Source organism: Acanthochromis polyacanthus, chromosome 3, assembly GCF_021347895.1.
Source record: "Acanthochromis polyacanthus isolate Apoly-LR-REF ecotype Palm Island chromosome 3, KAUST_Apoly_ChrSc, whole genome shotgun sequence".
NCBI lineage: Eukaryota > Metazoa > Chordata > Actinopteri > Pomacentridae > Acanthochromis > Acanthochromis polyacanthus.
Window position 1 is genome coordinate 30,930,479 of NC_067115.1, and position 27,111 is coordinate 30,957,589.

Genomic DNA, 27,111 nt, shown 5'->3' on the forward strand with positions numbered 1-27,111 from the left:
GGTGAAGCAGTAAAATTATAAATATGGATTCTGAACATAGTTTTCTGACTTACACTGAGTGAGGGACAATCATTAAAACATTTAAACAGCAATGTGAGGAGATACTCGCTTAACTCTCTGGACATTTTGTAGAAGTGTGCTGAATCCCATTAAAGACTGGTCAAATCAGGCCAATTTTATGAACCCAAAAAGAGTTCAAATTTGCTTTAAGGGCTTTACAATCTGTACAAAACAAGCACACCCTACACTTTGTTCCTTTCATTGGAGACAAATGAAGAAAATGCCTCTGTGTTACTCTGAGGTCTAATGTTTAGTTCATCTTCAATACTATAAATGCATTTTGTATGAATGTTGCTGCCTTCATGCTAATTACTGACCACGTCTGTCTGAAGCGACTCACTGAAGATACCAGCAGATCCATGTTATTTTCTCACAACTTTGCTATACAGTGCAGATGGATCCTCCACAGCTGCTTGATTTCTTGTTCTGTGAAGGAAACAATAGATTTAGAAACATTTTGTTGATAAATAGAATAGAATAGAATAGAATAGAATAGAATAGAATAGAATAGAATAGAATAGAAAGCCTTTAGGCTGGGATCTTTCTGCATGGAGTTTGCATGTTCTCCCTGTGCATGCGTGGGTTTCCTCCGGGCTCTCCGGCTTCCTCCCACAGTCCAAAAATATGCTGAGGTTAATTGACTACTCTAGATTGCCTGTGGGTGTGAATGTGAGTGTGATTGTTCGTCTGTATGTGTGGCCCTGCGTCAGACTGGCGACCTGCCCAGAGTGTCCCCTGCCTTCGTCCGAGTCAGCTGGGATAGACTCCAGCACCCCCCACGACCCCAGTGAGGATAAAGCGGTGTATAGAGGATGGATGGATGGAGAATAGAAAGCCTTTATTGTCATTGTATAACGAGTATACAATGAAATTGGAGCGCTGCTCCATTTGGTGCTTAGAAAAGTATGTACAGTAAAATACAAAAGAATAAGAATAAAGAATAAAGAATAATAAAATACAATAAAATACAATAATATACAATGGGAAAGAACAACAATTATAGAAAAACAAGAGCTTTAAATAGCACAAAGTGATAAAGTGACTTTACAGAGATTCATTGTGAAATGAATATTGCACAAGACTGCACGTGTAGTGTGTGTTCCCAGTGATGTTATCGTTATTGTGTTCATGTTTTCTTGTTGTTCAGAGCACTGATGGCTCTGGGAAGAAACTGTTCCTGAGTCTATTTGTTCTGTTTTATGTGCTCTGTAGCGCTGACCAGAGGGCAGAAGGTTGAACAGATTGGACTGGGGTGGGACTGGGGTAAAATGGTAAAATATACACATACACACGTGACAAAATTGTTGGTACCCCTCAGTTAAAGAAGGAAAAACCCACAATTCTCACTGAAATCACTTGAAACTCACAAAAGTAACAATGAATAAAATTTATTGAAAATTAAATAATCAAAATCAGCCATCACTTTGAATTGTTGATTAACATAATTATTTAAAAAACAAACTAATGAAAAAGGGCTGGACAAAAATGATGGTACCCATAACTTAATATTTTGTTGCACAACCTTTTGAGGCAATCACTGCAATTAAACGATTTCTGTAATTTGTCAATGAGCGTTCTGCAGCTGTCAACAGGTATTTTGGCCCACTCCTCATAAGCAAAACAGCTCCAGTTGTCTCAGGTTTGATGGTGTCTTCTCCAAATGGCATGTTTCAGCTCCTTCCACATATGTTCAATGGGATTCAGATCTGGGCTCATAGAAGGCCACTTTAGAATAGTCCAACGCTTTTCTCTCAGCCATTCTTGGGTGTTTTGGCTGTGTGTTTTGGATCGTTGTCCTGTTGGAAGACCCATGACCTGCGACTGAGACCAAGCTTTCTGACACGAGGCAGCACTTTCTCTCCAGAATGCCTTGATAGTCTTCAGATTTCATCGTACCTTGCACACTTTCAAGACACCCTGTGCCAGATGCAGCAAAGCAGCCCCAAAACATTACTGAGCCTCCTCCATGTTTCACCGTAGGGACAGTGTTCTTTTCTTCGTATGCTTGGTTTTTGAGTCTATGAACATAGAGTTGATGTGCCTTACCAAAAAGCTCCAGTTTGGTCTCATCTGTCCAAAGGACATTCTCCCAGAAGCTTTGTGGCTTGTCAACATGCATTTTTGCAAATTCCACTCTCGCTTTTTATGAGTGTTTTTCAGCAGTGGTGTCCTCCTTGGTCGTCTCCCATGAAGTCCACTTTGGCTCAAACAACGACGAATGGTGCGATCTGACACTGATGTACCTTGGCCTTGGAGTTCACCTTTAATTTCTTTGGAGGTTGCTCTGGGCTCTTTGGATACAATTCCAACGATCCATCTCTTCAATTTGTCATCAATTTTCCTCTTGCGGCCACGTCCAGGGAGGTTGGCTACTGTCCCGTGGGTCTTGAACTTCTGAATAATATGAGCCACTGTTGTCACAGGAACTTCAAGCTGTTTAGAGATGGTCTTATAGCCTTTACCTTTAAGATGTTTGTCTATAATTTTTTTTCGGATGTCCTGGGACAATTCTCTCCTTCGCTTTCTGTTGTCCATGTTCAGTGTGGTACACACCTTTCACCAAACAGCAGGGTGACTACTTGTCTCCCTTTAAATAGGCAGACTGACTGATTATGAGTTTGGAAAACACCTGTGATGTCAATTAAATGACACACCTGAGTTAATCATGTCACTCTGGTCAAATAGTTTTCAATCTTTTATAGAGGTACCATCATTTTGTCCAGGCCTGTTTCATTCGTTTGTTTTTTTCAATAATTATGTTAATCAACAATTCAAAAGTAATGGCTGTTTTTGATTATTTAATTTTCAATAAATTTTTATTTATTGTTACTTTTGTGAGTTTCAAGTGATTTCAGTGAGAATTGTGGGTTTTTCCTTCTTTAACTGAGGGGTACCAACAATTTTGTCCACGTGTGTACACTACAGTTCAAGTGTTTGGGGTCACCCAGACAATTTCATGTTTTCCATGAAAACTCACACTTTCATTCATGTGCTAACATAACTGCACAAGGGTTTTCTAATCATCAATGAGCCTTTCAACACCATTAGCTAACACAATGTAGCATTAGAACACAGGAGTGATGGTTGCTGGAAATGTTCCTCTGCACCTCTATGTGAATATTCCATGAAAAAAATCAAGCTAGAATAGTCATTTACCACATTAACAATGTCTAGACTGGATTTCTGAATAATTTAATCATTTAAAAAATGTTTTTCCTTCAAAAATAAGGACTTTTCAGGCACTCACATAGTGTAGCTGGCTAAACGGACGTCCCATAAACAGGGGCTGTTGTCCCTAAAGCAGCTCACGGCCCTTTGCTGCAGGTCTTCACCCTACTTTCCTGATCTGCTTCTCTACTAACCTGTCCAATAAAACCAATGAAAGGCCAAAAGAATAAATAATAACAATATTTCTAAGTGATCCTAAACTTTTGAACAGCAGTATATAACCTATAAACAAAACTGAAAAAAGAAAGAAAAAAACGGAATCAAAAACTTGATTGGAAAAGTATAATTTTTTCACCAATAAAAACTATCCCATGTGAAGAGCAGCTCACCTTGTAGATCTGTTGGGTTTGGTCGTTGAGTACACCACAGACTCCTCCTGGTATCGGTCCATCTGACCTGGGCTGAAGTTGGAGTAGACAGCATCTGGCTGGTTTGCAGTGAATTGCACACTGGCATACTGGATTTCATCCATCTGCCGGCCACATGAACAAGACTATGTTATGAATGTGTAGCAGGAGCTGGATAAACAGAACTCCAGTGTGACTAAAGGTAGTAAATATGATTTGTAGAGCTCAGTAGAATCAATGATTGCTCAGTAAAAGAGGTGCAGGGTCATTTGCAGAACAAAGAACTGAGGCTTGATAATCTGTTGCTGCAGAACCTCCATCTTAAACCAGAGATGTTAGAACAGATCAGCAGGTGCACATGAGAACTTGGAATTGTTTAAGGAACACCGTAAACCTGAAATTTACTGCAATCAGACACCGAGTTTTCCGATTCCAGTAAAATAAAGCTCACTGAACCTGAGCTCTTAACTCCAAAACACATAAAAAGAACACTTTCTTCCTGACAAGTATGTGTTCCAAAGAAGGAACTTGTTCTTGTTACCTAACTGGTGTGAACATTGCTAAAGTTACACAAGCTTCCTTCCTCTTACAATAAACTCGATGAATAGTTATAGAAGTAGATTTAGAGTAAATCATCTGTAACATCTACTGCATGTCTCCAACTCCATGCATCTTTGCTAAACTGAGACTTTAAAAGCAACATTTACACTTACAGAGTTTACAGAAAATGTAATGCATCTCTGGTGGATGGACATTTAACCTGATGATCATTGTGTATTGACATGAGAACAGAAAAGTGTGAAGGAGTAGGATATGATTAACTTCAATGAACTAAACAGCTAAATCCAGGGTTATTGAACCTAAGAACAGCGTTTTTACAGATAACAGTTGAGTCTGAAGTCTGAACAGCACATTTTCACCTCACCTCTGTTCTACTGTCTGGTCCCTCTCCAGCCTGAGGTTGTTGTTTCACAGACCTGTGGCTTCTTCAAATAAAAGACAAACAAACAAATGAATGAGTGAAAAAATAGTCACACAGCAGACTTCACATTATAGGTTCTTGTTTTCAAGCATATTTCAGTACACTGGTATTGAAATATGCCAGTGTATTACCACATCAGTTACTGGCAAATACGGACAAGAGGAAAAATTACAGTGACAGAAATCTTTCATGTGTATACACTCACTGACCACTTTATTAGGTACACTTTGCTGGTAAAAGGTTGGACCATCTTTTGCCTTCAGAAGTGCCTTAATTCTTCGTTTCATACTTTGAACAAGGTGTTGGAAACATTCTTTAGAGATTTTGGTCCATATTGACATGATAGCATCACACAGTTGCTGCAGATTTGTTGGGTGCACATCCACTCATCCATTCATTCTCTATACACCGCTTTATCGTCTCTAGGGTCACGGGGGGTGCTGGAGCCTATTCCAGCTGACTCGGGCGAAGGCAGGGGACACCCTGGACAGGTCACCAGTCTGTTGCAGGGCTACATATACAGACAAACAATCACTCTCACATTCACACCTACGGACAATTTAGAGTAATCAATTAACCTCAGCATATTTTTGGACTGTGGAGAAAGCCGGTGTGCCCGGAGAAAACCCACGCATGCACAGGGGGAACATACAAACTCCATGCAGAAAGATCCCAGGCCCAGACCAGGATTTGAACCGGGGATCTTCTTGCTGCAAGGCGAAAGTGCTAACCACTATTCCACTGTGCAGCCTGGGTGCACATCCATGGTGCCAATCTCCCGTTCCACCACATCCCAGAGGTTCTATTAGACTGAGATCTGGTGACTGTGAAATATCCCCCACACTGTTACACCAGCAGCAGCCTGAAGTGTTGATACAAGGCAGGATGGATCCATGCTTTCATGTTGTTTTCACCAAAGTCTGATAATCTGAATGTCGCAGCTAAAACTGAGACTCATCAGACCAGGCAACATTTTTCCAATCTTCGACTGTCCAGTTTTGGTGAGCCTGTATGAATTGTAGCCTCAGTTTCCTGTTCTTGGCTGACAGGAGAGGCACTTGGTGTGGTCTTCTGCTGCTGTAGAACATCTTCTTCAAGGTTGGACGTGTTGTGGTTCAGAGATGGTATTCTACATTCCTTGGTTGTAACCAGTGGTTATTTGAGTTACTATTCCTTTTCTATCATCTCCAACCAGTCTGCCCATTCTCCTCTGACCTCTCACATCAACAAAGCACTTTGGACCACACATCTCACTGGATGTTTTCTCTTTTTCAAACTGTTCTCTGTAAACCCTAGAGATGGTTGTGCGTGAAAATACCAGTAGATCACAGTTTGTGAAATACACAGACCAACCCGTCTGGCACCAACAACCATGCAACGTTCAAAGTTGCTTAAATCCCCTTCCTTCCACATTCTGAGGGTTGAACTTTAGCAGGTTGTCTTGACCACGTCTACATCAATAAATGCATTGAGTGATTGGCTGATTAGCTATTTGTGTTAACAAGCCATTAAACAGGTCTAATTAATAAAGTGGCCGGTGAGTGTATAGAAACAGATATTTCACAACATTTTTCGACCACATTGAGCTTACTAATAGCACAAAAGAAATAAGTGCAATTTTCTCCACAAAGGTTCAGAGGAAAAAGTATTCCACCTAAAAGTCAAAATTTTCTTGAGCTTTCTTTGACATTCATGACCTCCAATTAAAAATATTCGGATAGATTCTCACAAGCTTCTGACTTCTCTCTTTTAAAAATTTTAGCCTTCTCCTCATGTGCAAAGCCTCCAGCTCACTAATGCTCTCTAAATTTTCTATTGAAACTACAACAGAACAGACCTGCTTCCATGCTTTACTATTGCTTACAGGTCTTTCCACTTCTGCTGCCACTTCAGGTGAGACGCACTGATGGATTTTTCACTGAATGGTCCTTAGATGTTTCCTTTAAGATCCATCCATCCATCCATCCATTTCCATAGACTGTATGTAAAGATGGATGTAGCATCTGGCTCCAAGAATGAAGCCCACCCGGAAGTGTCAAAAACTTGCAATATCACGTCGTCCGCTAGGGTTGGCTCCAAAAAGCTTTTTCTCCATGGACCCCAATTCATCACCGGAAAAAAATTAAATTTGATAGACTGATTTTCTACAGCTCAGGATTTTTTCCCCGTTTGTTTTCATGGTCAAAATGAGAGATAGGTGGCCGATCTTAAAATAAATCAATACTGAATTTTAAATAAATTGTTAAAGTTGGCGGAGCCAGGGGGCGTGGCTATACTTGATAGACAGTCTTGTCTGGAATGACTGACAGATCCTTTAGGGCGAGGCTTTCAGCAGGCTTATTCCGTGGAACTTGGCTTTCATCCACATTTAGATTAAGTTGTCCTCTAATTATTGTTATTTTCCACAGGTTTCCAGTTTGTTGACTTGTTATTATTAGTTGTCGTTCACTGTAGCCATGGCTTGTTCCTCCGTTAATTGCACTAACAGACCCTCAAAGGGTTCCGTTGTCCAGTTTTCCGGTAAGTAAATGTTTACATTTCATGTGCAATTTTTCCATTAAATATGATGTGTACAGTGTACCCCAAAAATCGGTCTTTTATCTGAGGTTTCGTGGCCTAAAAAAGAGACATTCGGCATCGATGCACCTTGCTAATTACGCTAGCCATCCGCCGAGTGCTAGCTTTAGCCGACGTCTCATCTCAGTTAGCTATCCCATTCTGTTGTATGTAATAGCTGACGCCGCAACGCTTGCTATGCAAACAGCGGCAGCTGACTCTCGCCCGTGTGTTTTAGTTCGACCCTGATACATGCAGCAGAAGTGTAATGTGTTCATGTAATTCACAGCATTACTGTAAGCTAATGAAACCGTGAGGAGGACCCCCTTATAGCTCCACGTCACGTCTAAATTCTTTCAGTGTGGTTGACATGATAATGTCAGGTTTCTACATTGTCAGTAGTTGATGCGTGTTACTCTCACACATTTAAATTATTGTGACATTCTAGCTATAGCCCTGTCTGCATGTGTGGATAGTGATATTTATTAAAATCATCATATACTCGTTAGATGTCCATGATCATGATGCCACCCTTTTTCAGTTTATTTTCAAGTGCCATAATTTGGTGGGCGTGAAGTATAATGTTTCTGTCAGAATAACAAAAATACAACACAATCTGATAAGCAGGGGAAAAAAACTTTGATTTTTATCACAACCTAATTTCTGATGGTTTCTGTATTCTCCAATAGGGCAAGAGGGAACTGAAGGACACTACTGTGCCCACCACTTTCAGCTTTCCTTCTCACCTCCTCAAAAGCAAAGCACCTGCTAGGACCACAAGGACCAAGAAGGTAAGTATGGCTGTGGAGGTACACACGTGGACAAAATTGTTGGTACCCCTCAGTTAAAGAAGGAAAAACCCACAATTCTCACTGAAATCACTTGAAACTCACAAAAGTAACAATAAATAAAAATTTATTGAAAATTAAATAATCAAAATCAGCCATCACTTTTGAATTGTTGATTAACATAATTATTTAAAAAAACAAACTAATGAAATAGGGCTGGACAAAAATGATGGTACCCATAACTTAATATTTTGTTGCACAACCTTTTGAGGCAATCACTGCAATTAAACGATTTCTGTATTTGTCAATGAGCGTTCTGCAGCTGTCAACAGGTATTTTGGCCCACTCCTCATGAGCAAACAGCTCCAGTTGTCTCAGGTTTGATGGGTGTCTTCTCCAAATGGCATGTTTCAGCTCCTTCCACATATGTTCAATGGGATTCAGATCTGGGCTCATAGAAGGCCACTTTAGAATAGTCCAACGCTTTTCTCTCAGCCATTCTTGGGTGTTTTTGGCTGTGTGTTTTGGATCGTTGTCCTGTTGGAAGACCCATGACCTGCGACTGAGACCAAGCTTTCTGACACGAGGCAGCACATTTCTCTCCAGAATGCCTTGATAGTCTTCAGATTTCATCGTACCTTGCACACTTTCAAGACACCCTGTGCCAGATGCAGCAAAGCAGCCCCAAAACATTACTGAGCCTCCTCCATGTTTCACCGTAGGGACAGTGTTCTTTTCTTCGTATGCTTGGTTTTTGAGTCTATGAACATAGAGTTGATGTGCCTTACCAAAAAGCTCCAGTTTGGTCTCATCTGTCCAAAGGACATTCTCCCAGAAGCTTTGTGGCTTGTCAACATGCATTTTTGCAAATTCCACTCTCGCTTTTTTATGAGTTTTTTTCAGCAGTGGTGTCCTCCTTGGTCGTCTCCCATGAAGTCCACTTTGGCTCAAACAACGACGAATGGTGCGATCTGACACTGATGTACCTTGGCCTTGGAGTTCACCTTTAATTTCTTTGGAGGTTGCTCTGGGCTCTTTGGATACAATTCCAACGATCCATCTCTTCAATTTGTCATCAATTTTCCTCTTGCGGCCACGTCCAGGGAGGTTGGCTACTGTCCCGTGGGTCTTGAACTTCTGAATAATATGAGCCACTGTTGTCACAGGAACTTCAAGCTGTTTAGAGATGGTCTTATAGCCTTTACCTTTAAGATGTTTGTCTATAATTTTTTTTCGGATGTCCTGGGACAATTCTCTCCTTCGCTTTCTGTTGTCCATGTTCAGTGTGGTACACACCTTTTCACCAAACAGCAGGGTGACTACTTGTCTGCCTTTAAATAGGCAGACTGACTGATTATGAGTTTGGAAACACCTGTGGTCAAATAGTTTTCAATCTTTTATAGAGGTACCATCATTTTTGTCCAGGCCTGTTCATTAGTTTGTTTTTTAAAATAATTATGTTAATCAACAATTCAAAAGTAATGGCTGTTTTTGATTATTTAATTTTCAATAAATTTTTATTTATTGTTACTTTTGTGAGTTTCAAGTGATTTCAGTGAGAATTGTGGGTTTTTCCTTCTTTAACTGAGGGGTACCAACAATTTTGTCCACGTGTGTAAGTGACAGTTCAGGTTCCGCTCCTAGTCATATTGTTCAACCACATGGTGGTGATAGCATCACTGAGTGTACTGTAAGCAGACCCTCAGAAACTGTTGGGCTTGATCATAACTATCAGCAGCAATTGCCTGTGTGCTCTGATCACAGCTACACTGTTTCTGAGTCTCCTAGAACACTCAAACGTAAAGCAGACATACTACAGGATCGGCTAGTTGCGGCTCACAAAAAACTGAAGTTGAAGAGTCAGCGGACTAGGAGAATGAAATCCAAACTCTTGTCTTTGAAAGAACTGACAACTGTTCTTCTGAAAGAAATGCTGATCTCAAATGAATGTGCTGCTCTTTTGGATTCAATAAATGATGTTCCGAGACACATTCTGATTAGAATTCAAAAACAAAAACAAACAGCAGCATTTTCTGAAGAACTGAAACAGTTTGCGACTACACTGCATTTCTACTCTCCTAAAGCATATGATTTTGTCAGAGAGAAGTTCAATTTTGCTTTGCCGCATTCTCAAACAATACGTAGATGGTACAGCAGCATTTCAGCAGATCCTGGATTTACCGTTGCATCATTCATGGTTCTGAAAAGTCATGTCTCTGAAAGAAGGAAAGAGGGAAAGGAAGTCATCTGCTCATTGATGATGGATGAAATGTACATTCACCAGCAAATTGAATTTTGAGGGGATCAAATTAATGGCTACGTTGACATCGGTGCTGGTGAAATAGAAAACACTGTAGCCACACAAGCATTAGTTCTAATGGTTGTAGCTATCAATGAGTCCTGGAAGCTCCCCATTGCCTACTTCCTCATCAGTAGCTTGACTGGAACAGAGCGAGCCAACATAGTCCGGGAGAGCCTCCGACGGCTTCATGTTATTGGAGTTCAGGTTGTCTCGTTAACATGTGATGGACCCTCGCAAAACTTTGCAATGATTGAAGAGCTTGGTGCAAAAATTGGCATCACAAACATGAAACCTCATTTTCTCCACCCAGAGGATCAAACAAAAAAGTGCATGTGCTCTTGGATCCATGTCACATGTTGAAATTAGTTAGAAATGCATTTTCAGCAGCTGAGGTGTTAGAGAGAGAAGATGGCAACAAATCAGATGGCAGTATATTGAAGAGCTGCATAAACTACAAGAAAAGGAAAGTCTGCAGCTTGGCAACAAGCTGAAAATGGCACACATTATGTGGCGACAGAAAAAAAATGAAAGTCCATCTTGCAGCCCAACTGTTTAGCAGTAGTGTGGCTGATGCCCTGGAGTACTGTGAGCAAGAACTCGGTAAACCACAGTTTAGAGAATGCGGGGCTACAGTTCAGTTCTTGCGAACAATTGACGCAGCTTTTGATGTCCTTAATAGCCGCAACCCACTTGGGAAAGGACTCAAAGCACCGATCAAACCTTCAACAAAGGATCGTGCTAGGGCTATTTTGGAATGAGCAGAGTCTTGTCTCCGTGGGCTGAAGGTTAAAAATAATGACAACAATTTTGTTCACATGCACGCCACTCAGAAGAAGACACCTATTCTCGGCTTCATTGCCTGTGGTAGAAGTGTGCTCAACATCTATGAAGATCTTGTGGAGAGTCCCAGTGCACCATGCAGATACCTTCTGACGTACAAGCTGAGTCAAGACCACCTGGAGTTATTGTTCTTGGCAATCAGAGCGCGTGGTGGTTTTAACAACAACCCCAATGCAAGGCAGTTCCGTGGGGCCTACAAGCGCCTGCTTGTTAGGCACCAAGTGAAGACGGGGACAGGTACAGTGCCTTCTTCGTGACAAAACAGAAATCCTGGATTCAACACCAGCAAATGTCAGTATTGCACGCAGGGTGGATGTGCAGCCTGTAGAAGTGCTTTTACCTGAAGAAGACTTCATTGCTGACCTCCCAGATGCAGATGATCTCTCAGAGTATAAGGAGGCAGCCATCAGCTATATTACAGGCTTCATAGTGAAAAAAATGAAGCAGAAGGTTACCTGTATGCCTTGCTCACAGGCACTAACATCAGATGACTGGGACTCCACACATTCTTTTCTGGTATTAAAGAGCAGAGGGGGCCTGCAAAGCCCATCTCCCGGCATTCTTGCCGTTTGTCAGGCCACTGAGAAACGCTTTCAGAGGTTGTTAAAAACCAATGGGGGGAAAGCTCCACAAAGACGAGGAACAACATTGGCAATTGTCACTCAGGTCCTAGTGGATTGTTTGGAAAAAAAAACCTTTTCCCAAATTTACACAGCCACATGTTTGATATGTGTGCTGAATCCAACCATGTTCATATTTTTGTGAAAATGGCCTGGTACTGTAAAATTCAAATGAATTATTTGGCAAGAAGGCAGACAGAAAAAAATCAAAGAAGGCAAGCTTGTACGCAGGCAACTCACCAAATTAATTCATTTCTATGGTGATTAATAAGAGAGTGCATTGTTCTTCCTGTTTTTATGTACTTATATATGTATATTCATGTATAGTATGTGTGTGTATACATGTCTGTATAGCGAAGATATAGTTGTTTGTCTGAAACAATGTGTGCTTTTGACTTGTGTGCGTCTAAATCCCGTTGTGTGTTGTCTTTTGTGGGTATGCACGCTCTTATTTTCAGCATATCAGAGCTGCATCTCGGCAAGCCAGAAACCCCCCACTGAGCCTCTGTTGAAATATATTCTTAGAGCCTGCATGAAAGGGGCCTAAGTACTAAGTATTTCAGCACTAAAGCCGGAAACTTGCCACCCTGTCAGATGTTCACATTCATTCCACACTCAACTGTTGAATATATTTGAGGATGATTAGGGTAAATTCTGACCTGTACTGCACATCACCTACTTAGAGTCTGCATACACGGGGCCTACGTATCAGATGCTTTACACATGCCATAAACAAATGGTTCAATACTTCTTGGAGTCCGCATGAAAGGGGCACAAGAGTTTATTGAACAATTTGTGGTATATGAAAGTAATGTCACCTCCATATGTCAAAGTTTTTGTATATAGTCTCATTTGCTATTTAATAGTTTTTGAATATGCTTGAAGTAAACAAAAAAATAAAGTTGTACAAACACCAAGAAAAGTTTCAAAATGTTCATTCCCTTTACACAAAACTTTATTCCATAGCCTCTGTTGTCTGTTTTAAAGACAAATAGTTCAGACATGTGAATAGTGTTGTAGAAATATTTGACAGTAAGTTGTTAAAAAATGTATTGCATGTTGTATTTTTATTATACAATTATGGTTTTTTGTATTTATTATCTTATGTATATAATCCTTTATTATAATTTTATATTATTTATTTAAGGTGGTGAGTGTTGTTTGATGTGTGTCTATCGCGCCTGGTGTGTGGTGTTTTTTTTTTTTCTTTATCCATTTTTTGTCCAGTCTTGTGTTCCCACTCTTGGCCTGCACCTTGTCGTGGTGAGTGGGCTTCAAACTAAGACAGGCTTTGACTAATAATAATAATAATAATAATAATAATAATAATGGATTAGCTTTATATAGCGCTTTTTTGGTCACTCAGAGTGCTTCACAATGGACCCATTATTCATTCACTCACACATTCTCACTCTGGTGGTGGTAAGCTACATTTGTAGCCACAGCTGCCCTGGGGCAGACTGACGGAAGCGTAGCTGCCAATCCGCGCCTACGGCCCCTCCGACCACCAACATTCACACACCAGTGTGAGAGCAACACTGGAGGCAAGGTGGGTAAAGTGTCTTGCCCAAGGACACAACAGCACATGACTAGCGAGAGCGGGAATCGAACAACCGACCCTTCGATCATTGGATGACCCGCTCTACCACCTGATCCACAGCCGCCCCAAACTGTTTGCAACGTGCATAACCTAATTTTGTGTATTTTTAAATGAGATTACAGCTGTGATATGAAAACTACAACACTTGGACTGTCCTGTAGCCAGCTGTCCTGCATGAAGCATCAGGTTCCCTGCTGGAGCATCACTATGTAAGAGCTGTACTTAGCTTTTATTACCTTATTGTACCTCTGTTCATGTACCTAATATGCCAATATCTGCACTGTGCAAAAAGTATTGTTACACAGTGTGCTCAGTACCATGTCATCAGAAAAAGTATCAGAACAAAATTCTTACTGATAAAAACCGCCTGCATACAGGAAAGATTTGTCCCAATTCATTATTTTCAGTCACTTCTTCCCACTCTTTTTTCCCACTCACTTATTTCTGTTCTGGCTCAATTCCTCACAGTGATCGTTACATCTTAACTAAAGTGTTTGTCTTCTGCTGTGATTCCAAAGGTCTCCACACTGGAGATAAATGAGTGGTGCCAACAGAAGGAAAACTTCATCTGGTTGTGAATAAGAAGGCTGAATGGGAAACATCCTGAGCTAACCATTCCCAGTTCAGCTTCCTCTGCTGGAAGGACAGACTAACTCTTTCCTCATTTTATTATGTTCTTAGTATTCATTGAATCTGTTTCTTACCTTTTATCTCATTACCATCAACAGGTGTATGGATGTACAACAGATGCCCTCCATTTTTTAAAGAAATATGTATTAAGCATATAAACTATTAAAAGTGTCTCAAATTAGTAATAAAGGCTCTTCCATGACCTTTTGTTTTTTGTTTGATAGACTTCAGAAATTGTATTTATAACTTGTACATTAGTTTTATTCAGAACAAATATGGTATTTGAAAAATAACCTTTAGAAACTAATGATTATCGTTTCTGCTTTGAAAACTTAACTACAAAACAATCTTGCTTGCTTTTTACAAGTTTACCATATACCACATAATAAATCTAACAGAAATCTTTATAGAAGGTTTTGCAGTCTAATTAAGACATAAGTATTCCATGATAAAAGCACAAACTATAAATTAACATCTGTCTTTCATCTGTGCTTCTGATGACTGAACATCCATATATCTTTGTAATTAAATGGCAAATTCTGGAAAAACATCAATGTGATCTTGTGTAATTACAATACTGTACATGGTGCTATTGTTAAAGTGTATACACAATATGCACCATTAAAACCATCAACACATTAATGATATGAACTTCTGAAATACTTTTATTGCACATTGAATTAAAAAGAGGTAGTACAGCTACATAACTTTTAAACTACAAAAAAACAATAAAAACGTGAACTTTAAACTATTTACAAGTTGTCACAGCTACATCTTGTTTGGGCAGAGATATTGGAAGACCATGGGGTGGGAAGAGAGGAGGTGGAATGATGAGAGGATGTAGGGAGTTAGAGCACATCTGGTGAGACTGAACAGTGTTATGGCCACATGTGCAATATAACCAGAAAAATAACATTAAAAAACAACACTCATTTGTAAGGAAAGACACTGTGGGCTATGTCTGGAGCAAATAAAAAAAAACCCATTAAGTCTCAAGTTTAATGTTGCTGAATTTGGGCCTTAATGGACTCTGTAAAACTGTTGAACAATAGTTCATTTCCCCTAGTGATGAAATGAACTCCATCGTGCAAAAATAGCCCAGGAGTGTCAGACCTTATGGCACGGTGATGTATGAAATGGCCATTTAAACTTTGAACATATGTAGCCATAACACTGTTCACAAACTTTCGTGCTTTATCGATTTTTCCTGGATTGGCACCAGCCTTCCACCTACATCTCTGCGTGATGCCAGAGAAGATGATGCTCATCCCTGGATACTGTAAGTGGAGGTGGTGCAGGTCCTCTTTCATTGCATCAATAAGCTTCACACTCGAGATGTTCCTGAGATCATTGCCTCCACAGTGGATGAGGAGGACATCTGGTACAGCTCTTCCCCGTAGTGACTGATCGAAAAAAGGATGGACGCCTCTCCACCTCAGGCCACCCCAGCCGAACCAGTGGATGAGGACTCCATCAATCCCGAGGTTGCTCCCCATGGTCTCTGCAGCCCTCTCCGCTCCACGCTGGTTTATGCAGTCTATGCGTCGTACATAACTGTCCCCAATTATCCAGACCATGGCTAGATGGGAAAAAGTGTACTGGTAAGAAATATTGCAGATTATAAGCAAAAATGAAAAGAAAGCACTATTATTGGATGAATTCAGCAGAGTTATGTGACAGTATAGTCTTGTTACAGTTCAGCTGCAGAAAATATTTTGCAGTACTGTTTAGCATTAAATCTTAATGGAAAAATATCACTCACTCTTGTGGGTCTGTGTGGGTGCACATGCAGATAGATAGATGATAGATAGATGATAGATAGATGATAGATAGATGATAGATAACATTAACATACTTTAAATAGCTAATTTATATCTGGTGAACATGAACGAAAGGCACGTACAGACTGTAACAGTTAAAAAAAGTTATCACATTATGGAGCCGTGATCCCAAGTAACAGCTAATAGTTAGCTAATTATATCAGCATTGACAAACCCCATTTATCACTGCTTATACTCACTAAGCTCGCTACTACTTTACAGTAGCACAAAAATAAAATTAAAACCATATACAGTCTATGATTAAAACTCAGTTTTGGATTATGATTCACTAAAAGTGGTTATGCAGTTTTCTGATGACTTACAGTAGCTTCAGCTACAATACCGTAAGTTAATAATTTTACATATTTGCCAACATGTATGCACATTTTTGCAAGCACTTTGTGAGATTATTTCAACAGTAAACTTCAGTAAGTTCCTTTGACAACTAGTGATAAAGTTTACCTCAATTTGTGGAAGCCAACGTTGTTAGCGTAGGCTGAATTCCGAAAGCAGCAACAGAAGCCTCTGCGGTAAAATGTGGGTGGGATAAGAGTGTCTTCAGCTCTCAGTCTGGCCCGCCCATAGACTGGTCCTGGCCCTAGTTGCTCTCCGGTCCAGCCTGTTTGATGATGCTTTTTATGTCACTGGCTCCAAAAAATCCAAAATGGCGACCAGGAAGTAGCAAAATCCGGGCTTCATTTTCTCGGCGTTGAAACCAATGGGTGACGTCACAGTTAGTTCACGCCTGTTCATTTCCTTCCACTTATCCGGGGCTGGGTCGCGGAGGCAGCAGGTGAAGCTGGTTGTTCCAGACGTCCCTCCCCCCAGCAACGCTTTCCAGCTCTTCCTGGGGGATCCCGAGGGTTCCCAGGCCAGACGAGATATATAATCCCTCCAGCGAGTTCTGGGTCTGCCCCGGGGTCTCCTCCCAGACGGACGTGCTCTGTAAACCTCCAAAGGAAGTCTCCCTGGAGGCATCCGAATTAGATGGCCAAACCACCTCAACTGGCTTCTTTCAATGCGAAGGAGAAGCGGCTCTACTCCAAGCTCCCGCCGGATGTCTGGCCTCCTCACCCTATCTCTCAGGCTGAGTCCAGCCACCCCACGGACGAAGCTCATTTCGGCCGCTTGTATCCGCAATCTTTTCTTTCGGTCACTACCCAGAGCTCCTGACCATAGGTGAGGGTTGGAACCTAGCTGGACTGGTAAATCGAGAGCTTCGCTTTACGGCTCAGCTCCCTCTTCACCACGACAGTTCGGTACAACATCTGCATTACTGCTGACGCCGCACCAATCCGCCTGTCCATCTCTCGCTCCATTTTCCCATCACTCGTGAACAAGATCCTGAGATACTTAAACTCCTTCGCTTGGGGAAGCAACTCCCCCCCAACTCAGAGGGAGCAATGCACCAGTTTCCGGCAGAGAACCATGGCCTCGGACTTGGAGGTGCTGATCCGCATCCCTACCGCTTCACACTCGGCTGCAAACCACTCCAGTGCGTGCTGGAGATCACAGTCTGAGGACGCCAACAAAACCACATCATCTGCAAAAAGCAGAGATGCGATCCTGAGGCCCCCAAACTGGAAACCCTCCCCACCACGACTGCGCCATCAGACCCTGTCCATGAAAACCACAAACAGGATTGGAGACAAGGGACAGCCTTGGTGGAGTCCAACACCCACGGCAAACGTGTCTGATTTAGTGCCGAGTATGCGGACACAGCTCTCACTTTGGTCATACAGGGACTGAATGGCTCGTAGCAACGAGCCCGGTACCCCATATTCCCGTAGTACCCCCCCCCCATAGTGCCCTTCGGGGGACACGGTCATAGGCCTTCTCCAGATCCACAAAACACATGTAGACTGGCAGGTCAAACTCCCATGACCCCCTCAGCAGCTCTGCAAGGGTAAAGAGCTGGTCCGCTGTTCCACGACCGGGACGGAATTCGCATTGCTCAAAAAAAAAAAAAAAAAGGAATTCGCATTGCTCCTCCTGAATCCGAGGTTCGACTGTTGGTCAGAGCCTCCCTTCCAGCACCCGAGAGTAAACTTTCCCGGGGAGGCTGAGAAGTGTGATACCCCGGTAGTTGGCACACACTCTCCGGTCCCCCTTTTTGAAAATAGGGACCACCACCCCGGTCTGCCACTCCACTGGTACTGTACCCGAGGCCCACGCGACATTGTATAGACGTGTCAACCAAGACAGTTTCGGTCAGCCTTCCCCAAGCCTTCCGCCTGGCGCCTCTCACTTTGGGCAACTCCGGAGTAGGAGAGAGTCCAACTGTGATCCGGCACAAGGGGATGTGGCATTTTATTTGTGTTTTTCCTGATACCTTTATTTTTTGCTTTGCATGTATTTATGATTTATTGGGTTGCTGTGTGTTTTTGAGTTTATTTGCATGTGAAATTAGTAGTTGCCACCTACCTGTCGTTGCCATGACCACCCCAAATCACATGATGTTTTTCCCCAATCACTGAGTCCCGGGCAATCACTCTCAGCTGTGCGTGATTGGAGCCAGGGACAATAAAGCAGCTGAACGGGAGCAGCAGAGAGACGCTGACACCGAGGGAAGAGCAGCGGAGAGGCACCAAGGGCGCCAAGGGTGCCAGGAGCGCCAGGACGCGAAGACGCCGGGAGCAGCGGAGAGCAGCGAAGAGACGCCAAGTCAGATCGCAACCGGGCTAAAGGGGCTAAAGGAAAGGCACACGCACCAGAGACCGTGAGCCCGCAAGTGTTACGACGTGATTCACACGCAGCAGCAGGGAGAAGTCCCTGCCTGTCGTGTAAGTACCGGGAGAGAGAAAGTAGTAGCACTTGGCGAACATGAGCTAAGCTAACACTGTTGTTGTACGAGAATGCATACTGCCGCTTGTTGTTGTGTCTACGTAAGGGTTCCCAGTGTGCCAGAGGAGCGGCCAGCCGGGTGGAATTCCGAGACGAGTGAAGCGGCGTCGTGAGCTGACACACGTAGGGGCAGCGGTTTCCTTCACCTCCGGTGCGACCTGGTGCGTGTGACCGAGGGGACCTCACCGACCTGGATTGGAAGACTGCCTGCATCCCCAACTGCACTTTAGCCCCCTGCTTAAGGACGGTGCCATTTTTACCTTGTTTTAAGCGTGTTTATTCATATTGTGCATTTTTGGCCCACTTGTTTTTACTGAATTTTAATGGACTTTTAGGATAAACCTATATTTTTATTTATGGGCATTTTTTAAATAGTTTTAATCATATTCTGCATTAAAGCTTAATAATTTCACCTCCCTGTCTTGCCCTCCTTGGCGAATTCCAAGTGTGCTCCACCCGGTCATTACTCAAGGTTTGCAATATTTGCTTCTCTGGTCATTTACTCATTTATTCCACAATTCAACCTTTCCCATAGCCCCCATCCCATTACACAACCCCTCTCCGGGATTCTGGTTCCAGAACCCTTGCTGTGCATAGAGGTGAGCCCAACTATATCTAGCCGATATTGCTCCACCTCCCGCACCAGTTCAGGTTCCTTCCCCGCCAGTGAGGTGACATTCCATGTCCCCAGAGCTAGTCTATGCCACCAGGGGGTGGCATGCCCAGACGCCCGCTCCTGCCTACTGCCCGGTGAGCATAGCACCCGACCCCTACTTCCTGCCCTGCAAGTGTTGGGCCTACTGGGTGGTGGCCCCGTGTTTCTTCTTCGGGCTGTGCCCGACCGAGCCCCACGGGACCCCAAGGCTCGGCCACCAGACGCTCTCTTGCGAGCTCCTCCCCCAGGCCTGGCTCCAGGGGAAGGCCCCGGTATACCTAACCCGGGCGAGGTAGTGGCTTCACCTCTTTGTGCTGTCATCAGGGTTTTCTGAATTGCTCTTAGTCTGGTCTCTCCCCCAGGACCAATTTGCCTTGGGAGACCCTACCAGGGGCTTATGCCCCAGACAACACAGCTCCCAGGATCACCAAGACACTCAAACCCCTCCACCGCAATAAGGTGACGATTCGACGGGGGGTTCCTTTAACCTTTGACTTCCTTTAAGATGCAAAGCTAATACATCACAGAGAAAATGAACTGCTTACCTAATCCATAGCAGGAGAAAGAGAAGAATGAAGGCCAGAATGACAGCAGTGATCGACAGAGTAATTGGGAACTTCCATGAACCTGGAAATATATGATCAGCACAAACACTAAATTCTTGGGTTCAACCGGGAATAATAAGAGCACAGAAGTAATTTTAGCAACTTTCTCATGTGAAGTGTATTTGTTGGGTGTGAGTTTTTGTCAAAGGTTCATCCAGTGCTTTGCTCGACCCAGCTGCAATTTAATGTTAAGCAGCAATTAAAGGTAAAAACTCTGAAGGCAGAAGAACACATTTTATAAGCGCTGTATGTTAGGATCCCCTGTGTTGTGGATTCTATATCATCTGTAACTTACGTGATGCAACATTCAGATAAAAGGTGGAGTTATGACATCCTCTCATGTTCTGAGCTTCACAGTAATAATTCCCACTGTGTTCAGCTCTAAAGTCAGTCATGGTGAAGGTCTGTCCTGAATGAAGTGGTGAGTCTTCATTCTCCTTGTACCAGGTGTAAGTAGCTGCTGGGTTAGCATCACTGCTGCAGGTCAGATTCACTGAACTTCCCTCCATTATCTCACCAGATGGACTCACTGACACAGAGGGAAGCTTTGGAGCATCTGGAGGACAATATGTAGAGACAGAAAAGAAGTTACTTCAAAGTGTCCTGGAAGCTTTTATTTCAGTTCAGAGACAGACTTCACTACAAACTGACGTTCTTTCTACTTGTCTGAACAAAGCAAACAGTGGCTACGTTTATATGCAGTCAAAAACCCTTTCTTAACCGGAATGTTAGCAATAACCCGGTTGCGTACAGCCATGTAAACACCCGCAAAAACCCGAATATGCTCATATTCCGGTTTTTAAAAACCCGAATAAGACCCCTGGGTTATCTCGTCATATAAACGCGCATCAGAATATCGCCATAGAAAGAAACATTAATTTGGGTTCTGCGCATGTTTCATTCGAAAGGAATCTTGGTCTTTTGAGTACGGCAACTACTTGTATGCCGCGTCTGGTGTGCGACCCACCGGAAATACACAAGGAGAGGTAAACAGACATGGAGAAACCCACACGCGGCACCACAGCACCACACAGCGTCAGCACAGTGTCACACAACAGGAGTAACTGTCTGTTTAGGCATGTAAGCGGGTTATTCCAAATGTTTCAGAAACTGGAATATTGACCTTAACCTGAATATTGATGGCATATAAACGTACTCACTGTTTTTATGTATTTTTAAGCCCAGTTGATGTACTGATGTTTACTTACACAGGACATTTATGAACAAAGACACAGATTGATCATCAGATTTGCAGTCGTAGAGTCCTCTGTCCTCAGAGCTGATGGAGGTGAAATGATAAGTTCCTTCTGATCCCAGAGGCAGACTTTGGTTCCCCTTGTACAAAGTGTTTTCAGCTGCTGGGTTAGCATCAGTGCGACAGGTCAGAGTCACTGAACTTCCCTCCACTAGCTCACCAGATGGACTCACTGACACAGAGGGAAGCTTTGAAGGGTCTGGAGATTGATGCAGATAACATATTATAATGTGATGGTTTGTTCAGACACATCAAGCACAGCTGGTGACCATTATTTTCATAAAATAAATGAGAATTCTAGAGACATTTAACAGACTTTAGTACTAAATATCACATGTTAACACTTCATCATCATTGATTTCATCAGTCATCAGTGTTGCAAAAGCAGAAGTAATGCTAATTGTGAAACCTAAGCATCAAAATTTCTGCTTTTCCATTCTCTTCTGAAATAAATAATAAATAGTAAAAACCTTTAAAATGACAGTACACTATGATGTACAGTACTGTGGGATGTCCTCTTGAGTCCCACATATTACAGGTAACACACTATCTGCATACTGTGAGCAAAGGTTTGACATTTAGTGAAGTAAACTCACACACTGTTGGAGACCGGTGATCTTCATGTCCTTTGAAAGCACAGGAGATCTTTTCTCCAGGATTAAAGGAACCTGTGTAAGTAGAAGTTTGTTGTTTTGAAATTTTCTGTCCGTTCTTGAACCAGATGTAGGAAAGACGATCAGCTGGACTGCAGCTGCTGTGACACTTCAGCTCTGCCTCCGTTTGAGACTGATGGACTGATATTATTCTGGTCACCTGCACCTGCAGAGCTGAATGTGAGAACACAACAGAAATGTCACGAATATAATATGTGCTCACATAAACACACTCTATATTTTAAATCCTTCTGCTTCTTTCAGTGGATTCATGTACACTACCAGTAAAAATATATTTTTACTAATTTCAACTTTGCAGATTCTCGATAAAGACTTCAAAACTATAAAGCAAGATATATGGAATTAAGTATCAAACAAACAATTGTGAAATAACTCTAAATATGTTTTACATTTTAGATCCTTCAAAATAACCACCCTTTGCTTTGATTACAGCTTTACACACTCTTTTCATTCTCTCCATGAGCTTCAGGAGGTAGAACCTGAAATGGTTTTCACTTCACAGGTGTGTCTTGTCAAGGTTCATTTCTGGAATTTCTTTCCTTCTTCATGGGGTTGGGACCATCAGTTGTGTTGTGCAGAAGTCAGGTTGGTACACAGTTGACAGCCCTAATTGACAACTGTTAGAATCCATATTATGGCAAGAACCAATCAGCTAAGAAAAGAGAAACCACAGGCCATCATTACTTTAAGAACTGAAGGTCTGTGAGTCCAGTAAATTGCAAGAATTTTGAATGTATCCTCAAGTGCAGTCGCATGAACCATCAGGCGCTACGACCAAACTGGCTCACATGAGGACCGCCTCAGGACAGGAAGACCAAGAGTCACCTCTGCTGCTGAGGAGAAGTTCATCCCAATCACCAGCCTCAGAAATGGAAAGTTAACAGCAGCTCAGATTAGAGCCCAGATAAATGTCACACAGAGTTCTAGTAGCAGACACATCTCTACATCAACTGTTCAGAGGAGACTGACCAATCAGACCTTTATGGTCAAACAGCTGCTAAGAAACCACTACTAAGGAAAAGCAAAAGCAGAAGAGATTTGTTTGGACCAAGAAACACAAAGAATGGACATTAGACCAGTGGAAATCTGTGCTTTGGTCTGATGAGTCCACATTTCAGATCTTTGGTTCCACCTGCCATGGTTTGCGTTTTTTTGGACAATCATTTATTTTTCAACAGGACAGTGACTCCAAACACACCTCCAGGCTGTGTAAGGACTATTTGACCAAGAAGGAGAGTGATGGAGTGCTGCATCAGATGACCTGGCCTCCACAGTCACCTGATCTAAACCCAATCCAGATGGTTTGGGATGAGATGGACCACAGAGTGAAGACAAAAGGACCAACAAGTGCTCAGAATCTCTGGGAACTCCTTCAAGACTGTTGGAAAACCATTTCAGGTTCTACCTCATGAAGCTCATGGAGAGAATGCCAAGAGTGTGGAAAGCAGTAATCAAAGCAAAGGGTGGCTATTTTGAAGAATCTAAAATATAAAACATGTTTTGACTTATTTCACATTTTTTTGTTTACTACATAATTCCATATGTGTTCATTCATAGTTTTGATGCCTTCAGTGAGAATCTACAAAATAATAATAAGCAGTCATGAAAAGAAAGAAAAACCTTTAAATGAGAAGATATGTCCAAAAGGGTCATCTACATCAGTTTGTGTTCACAGTACCTGTGACAGTCAGAGTTGTTCCAGGTAAATTGCTCTTCCATTCAAACCGTCGTGCTATAAATTTAAATTGATATTGGGCTGAATCAGTGACTCTCAGGTCTCTGATCCTCAGAGTGGAGCGTCCTCTTTTGTCAACAACCTCAACACGACCTTCATACTGAGAGTCTTCTTTGAGGTCCTCAGGCTGACGACTACGTTCAGGACTGAACCAGAATGTTGTCAAAACCGATGTTTTATGACTGTATGTGCATGAAATGTCCACTGATGATCCTTTGGGGATGCAGATGCTTCTTTGGGTGTAAACCACACTGTTACAGGGTGATTCATGAACACCTAGAAGAAGATTAAAGCATTTTAAAAACTATTGTCAGCAACATGTTGACTCCATCAATACAGATCAGGTGATACTGTTGTTGGAACACTGACAGCAGTAGTGGATCAATGAAAAACAGGCAGGAGATATGAGGACTCTAGTATTAAAAATACAGACAGTGATGGTACAAAATTACAACTCACACAGTGAAGGAGATGGAAGCTTCTCATATCTTTTAACAGCACATGCAATGCTGACTGAATAATCAAAGCTTTTCTCAATAGAAGATGTTTTTGTGTGAAGGGTCTTTCCATTCATGTACCAGAGGTAGGAATAATGATCAGGTAGACGACAGCTGCTGCTACACGTCAGCTCTGCCCAGGAAGGATACAAAAGCCATGTCTCTGTCACCTTCACCTGGAGAGCTGTATGTGTAAAGAAAGAAATGTTATTTTAACTGTTGTCCAGTAGTAGCAGTAGCATGTTTCACATCCTCATATTGTCAGTAGAAAATCTTACCTGTGACAGACAGAGTGACTCCAGGTGAACCAATAGTTTTCTGTCCTGGTTGGTTTGTTCTGAACATGAACTTGTACTCAGCTGAGTCGCTGATTCTCAGGTCTGTGATTTTCAGAGTGCAGCTGTTTTTATCACAACGATACTGTACACGATCTGCAAACTCTGAATCTGTCATCAGATCTACAGGCTCATCACGGTTCATCTTAGTAAACCACACAGCTTCCTCAACCACAGTGACATTCTCCTTTACTCTGGATGGGTATGTGTAGGTGCAGCTTATGTCCACCTCTGATCCTTGTAAGGCACAGATCTGAGTAGAAGAGTACCTCACTCTATAGCCAGCGTCACCCTGCACCACTGAAACACAGAGCACATCAGAAAATAGGATTCATTCTTCTGGTGTTAAAGGAGATATCTAAACTCTCTCCTGGTCACATCGATGTGCACTGAGACGGGACATCACACGTATCATTAAACATTTACACATATCTATAGTTGCACAAAGCAGTTAAAAGCTAATTTCCTTCTGTGTTCTGTTGTTCTTGTTTAAATTCATGTATATTTGATCTTGTATAAGTGCTATGAGAGCACAGAAAACCCCAGAGTCAGTGTCTTTGTAATGTGGTCACATAATCGACCAATGAAGCTGCTTCTAAGGGTTCAGTGAAAGAACAGGACCGTAATTAACCCGTGAACCAAGAGACAGCTGTACTGAAGAACATAAAAGGAAGAGAAGATGTTTTTAGAAAGGAGAAGTGAGGGGTGTGGAGGTGACAAAATGCAGAAAAAACACAAAAGTGTGAAAAGTTCAGGCCTGCTAATATTCAGTACAATACACATGTACGGCACACATCTAATGAATAAACTGGAGGGTTTGATTGGACTGTCATAATGATGATAATGTGAAAAATATGTTAACATGGTTTAATATTTATTTTTAGGAGACATCTTTTGATAAAGTTGAAACTGAACATTTGCAATAAAGTATTTTCCACATCAAAAATGCACTTTGTAAATGAATTGTAAACATTTGTTGCTACAAATACACAGAGTTGCAAAATTCAGTAAGATTGAGCAACTTTTCATGAAAATCTCTTGGTGTCATCACTGCCTGATCAATGCTACACTTCACAGAAAACTTTCAAACAGAAATAGGTTTAGCAGCTGCACAGAAATCAACACGATATTTTACAGAACTTTAAAGCTATCACGTGTTCTGTAGATGGATGGTTGATGTGATGTGTCTATTCAGAATCAGTAGTAAATAAAGTACCTGATGAGGAGAGAAGGAAGACAAGAAATCCAGCTTGTGCTGCTTTACATCCCATGGTGGTTCTTTTCTCTCAGTGCTGTGACTGCAGACAAAGTAAAACACATCAGCAATTCAAAAACACACAGAATAAATTCTATCAATCACATGAATGAACACAGTAGTCTCACCTGGAGTGTAGCTGACGGTGACGTTCACTTCACTGAACTTGTTCAGACAAATTTAGTCCTTCACTCGTATTAAAGCTCATTATCGTAAGCTATACAACAGCTTTTGTTGCAGACTGTGTCTGGCAAAGACGGATGTGATCTGCAGTCAGAATTTCTTCTGTTTCACTGTGGTTAGGACACAAACTTTCAGTGGTTTAGGTCACAGTTTCCTTCCTCTGTGGACTGTCGTCACCTGTTCAGATGGATAATATATTCATGAGATCAAGCTTCTCAAGAATTTTTTAATTATGCTTTTGCATATACAACCAATTACCATAATAATCTAACTTACACATACAGCTAGCAATTTTTTAGTGTTTATTCATTGTTCTTTTTATGTTAAGTATGGAAGCTATTTGAGGAAACGTGTGGCATTGTGTTTTTCCTGTACCTGCTGTGGCACTGTAATTTACTATAAAGGATTATTAAAAGATCTGTCCCATGTCAGTCAGTTACTGTAACACATATCTGTTTCTTCAGTCTGTGCAACATAGTTAAATTAAAATCCATGGCATCTAAGGTGGAATTGGAGATGATTTTATACACTTTACAATTACCATGACCTGGGCGACTGAGAACCTACACAGACAGATTCTGTTTTTAGACCTATTTGGCTTATTCAGGACACCTGTGACACCACTAAATTAAATGCATGATTACAAAGTTAAATAATCACACTATTTATTTAAATAAACTTTTCAAGTCTCAAACATTGTTGATGGGGAGGGTTGACATGAAACTGTTTGTAATTACATGTCAGGAGAATTGTTCAGTGGAGTTCTGATGTTATGAACCAAGAGGGTGAACCCATGAAGCAGGCTGCAGACATTCAGGTGAATTAATATGATTTAATAAGGAAAAATATTTCCATAAAACAAAGGTGCTAAAACGGGGAGGCAGAGAAAATAACAGGACGAGGAAAACTAAACAGAACTAAATTAAAGGCGGACCAAACGGCCGAGGCAAACGTAATTATTAAAACTAAGCTAATCGGGAAAGTGACTCACGACTGACCGGGGAATTTAGCAGACTGGGAGGGGGGCTGAGTTGAACAACTTGCCTTTCTTGCCTTAGTTCTTTCAGTTCTCGTGGAATTTCTGCCACGTCCATCATGCGAATGTTTCCACTCGGCTCCTTCGGGGAATGTGACGGCTTACTTTTGTCGTTGTGTCATTCTTGCGATTCCTGAAGTTTCCCCATGTTCCTTCTAACTTTAGGCGTTGTCATTCTAACCAACTAACTTTTCGTCACACTCTTGTGCTCAAAATGCTACTTTGTAACTTTCTAAACAGCAAACCACAGCTAATATTTTAGGG

The 27,111-nt window shown here is 41.9% G+C and overlaps 1 protein-coding gene across 1 annotated transcript; it reads right to left on the reverse strand.

Annotated features, from left to right (window-relative positions):
• Positions 1–363: 363 nt before the first annotated feature.
• On the reverse strand, positions 364–25,978 carry LOC127533367 (B-cell receptor CD22-like). Its single transcript, XM_051946209.1, has 12 exons — positions 25,757–25,978; positions 25,590–25,671; positions 24,317–24,673; positions 24,001–24,222; positions 23,485–23,817; positions 21,729–21,959; positions 21,086–21,331; positions 20,173–20,433; positions 19,818–19,899; positions 4,561–4,621; positions 3,618–3,760; positions 364–486 (listed from the first exon to the last, which is right to left on the reverse strand). The coding sequence occupies exons 2-12, from the start codon at positions 25,642–25,644 to the stop codon at positions 423–425; spliced, it is 2,055 nt and encodes a 684-aa protein (XP_051802169.1). The 5' UTR covers positions 25,645–25,671; positions 25,757–25,978; the 3' UTR covers positions 364–422.
• Positions 25,979–27,111: the final 1,133 nt, after the last annotated feature.

Excerpts from the sequence above, each read along its gene's own strand:
- LOC127533367 (XM_051946209.1), bottom strand. The coding sequence starts at position 25,644 with ATGGGATGTAAAGCAGCACAAGCTGGATTTCTTGTCTTCCTTCTCTCC. Across the intron at positions 23,818-24,000 it reads GCTTCCATCTCCTTCACTGT|GTGTTCATGAATCACCCTGT; the intron begins GTGAGTTGTAAT and ends ATCTTCTTCTAG. Across the intron at positions 21,332-21,728 it reads TCACCGGTCTCCAACAGTGT|ACCCTTCAAAGCTTCCCTCT; the intron begins GTGAGTTTACTT and ends ATCAATCTCCAG.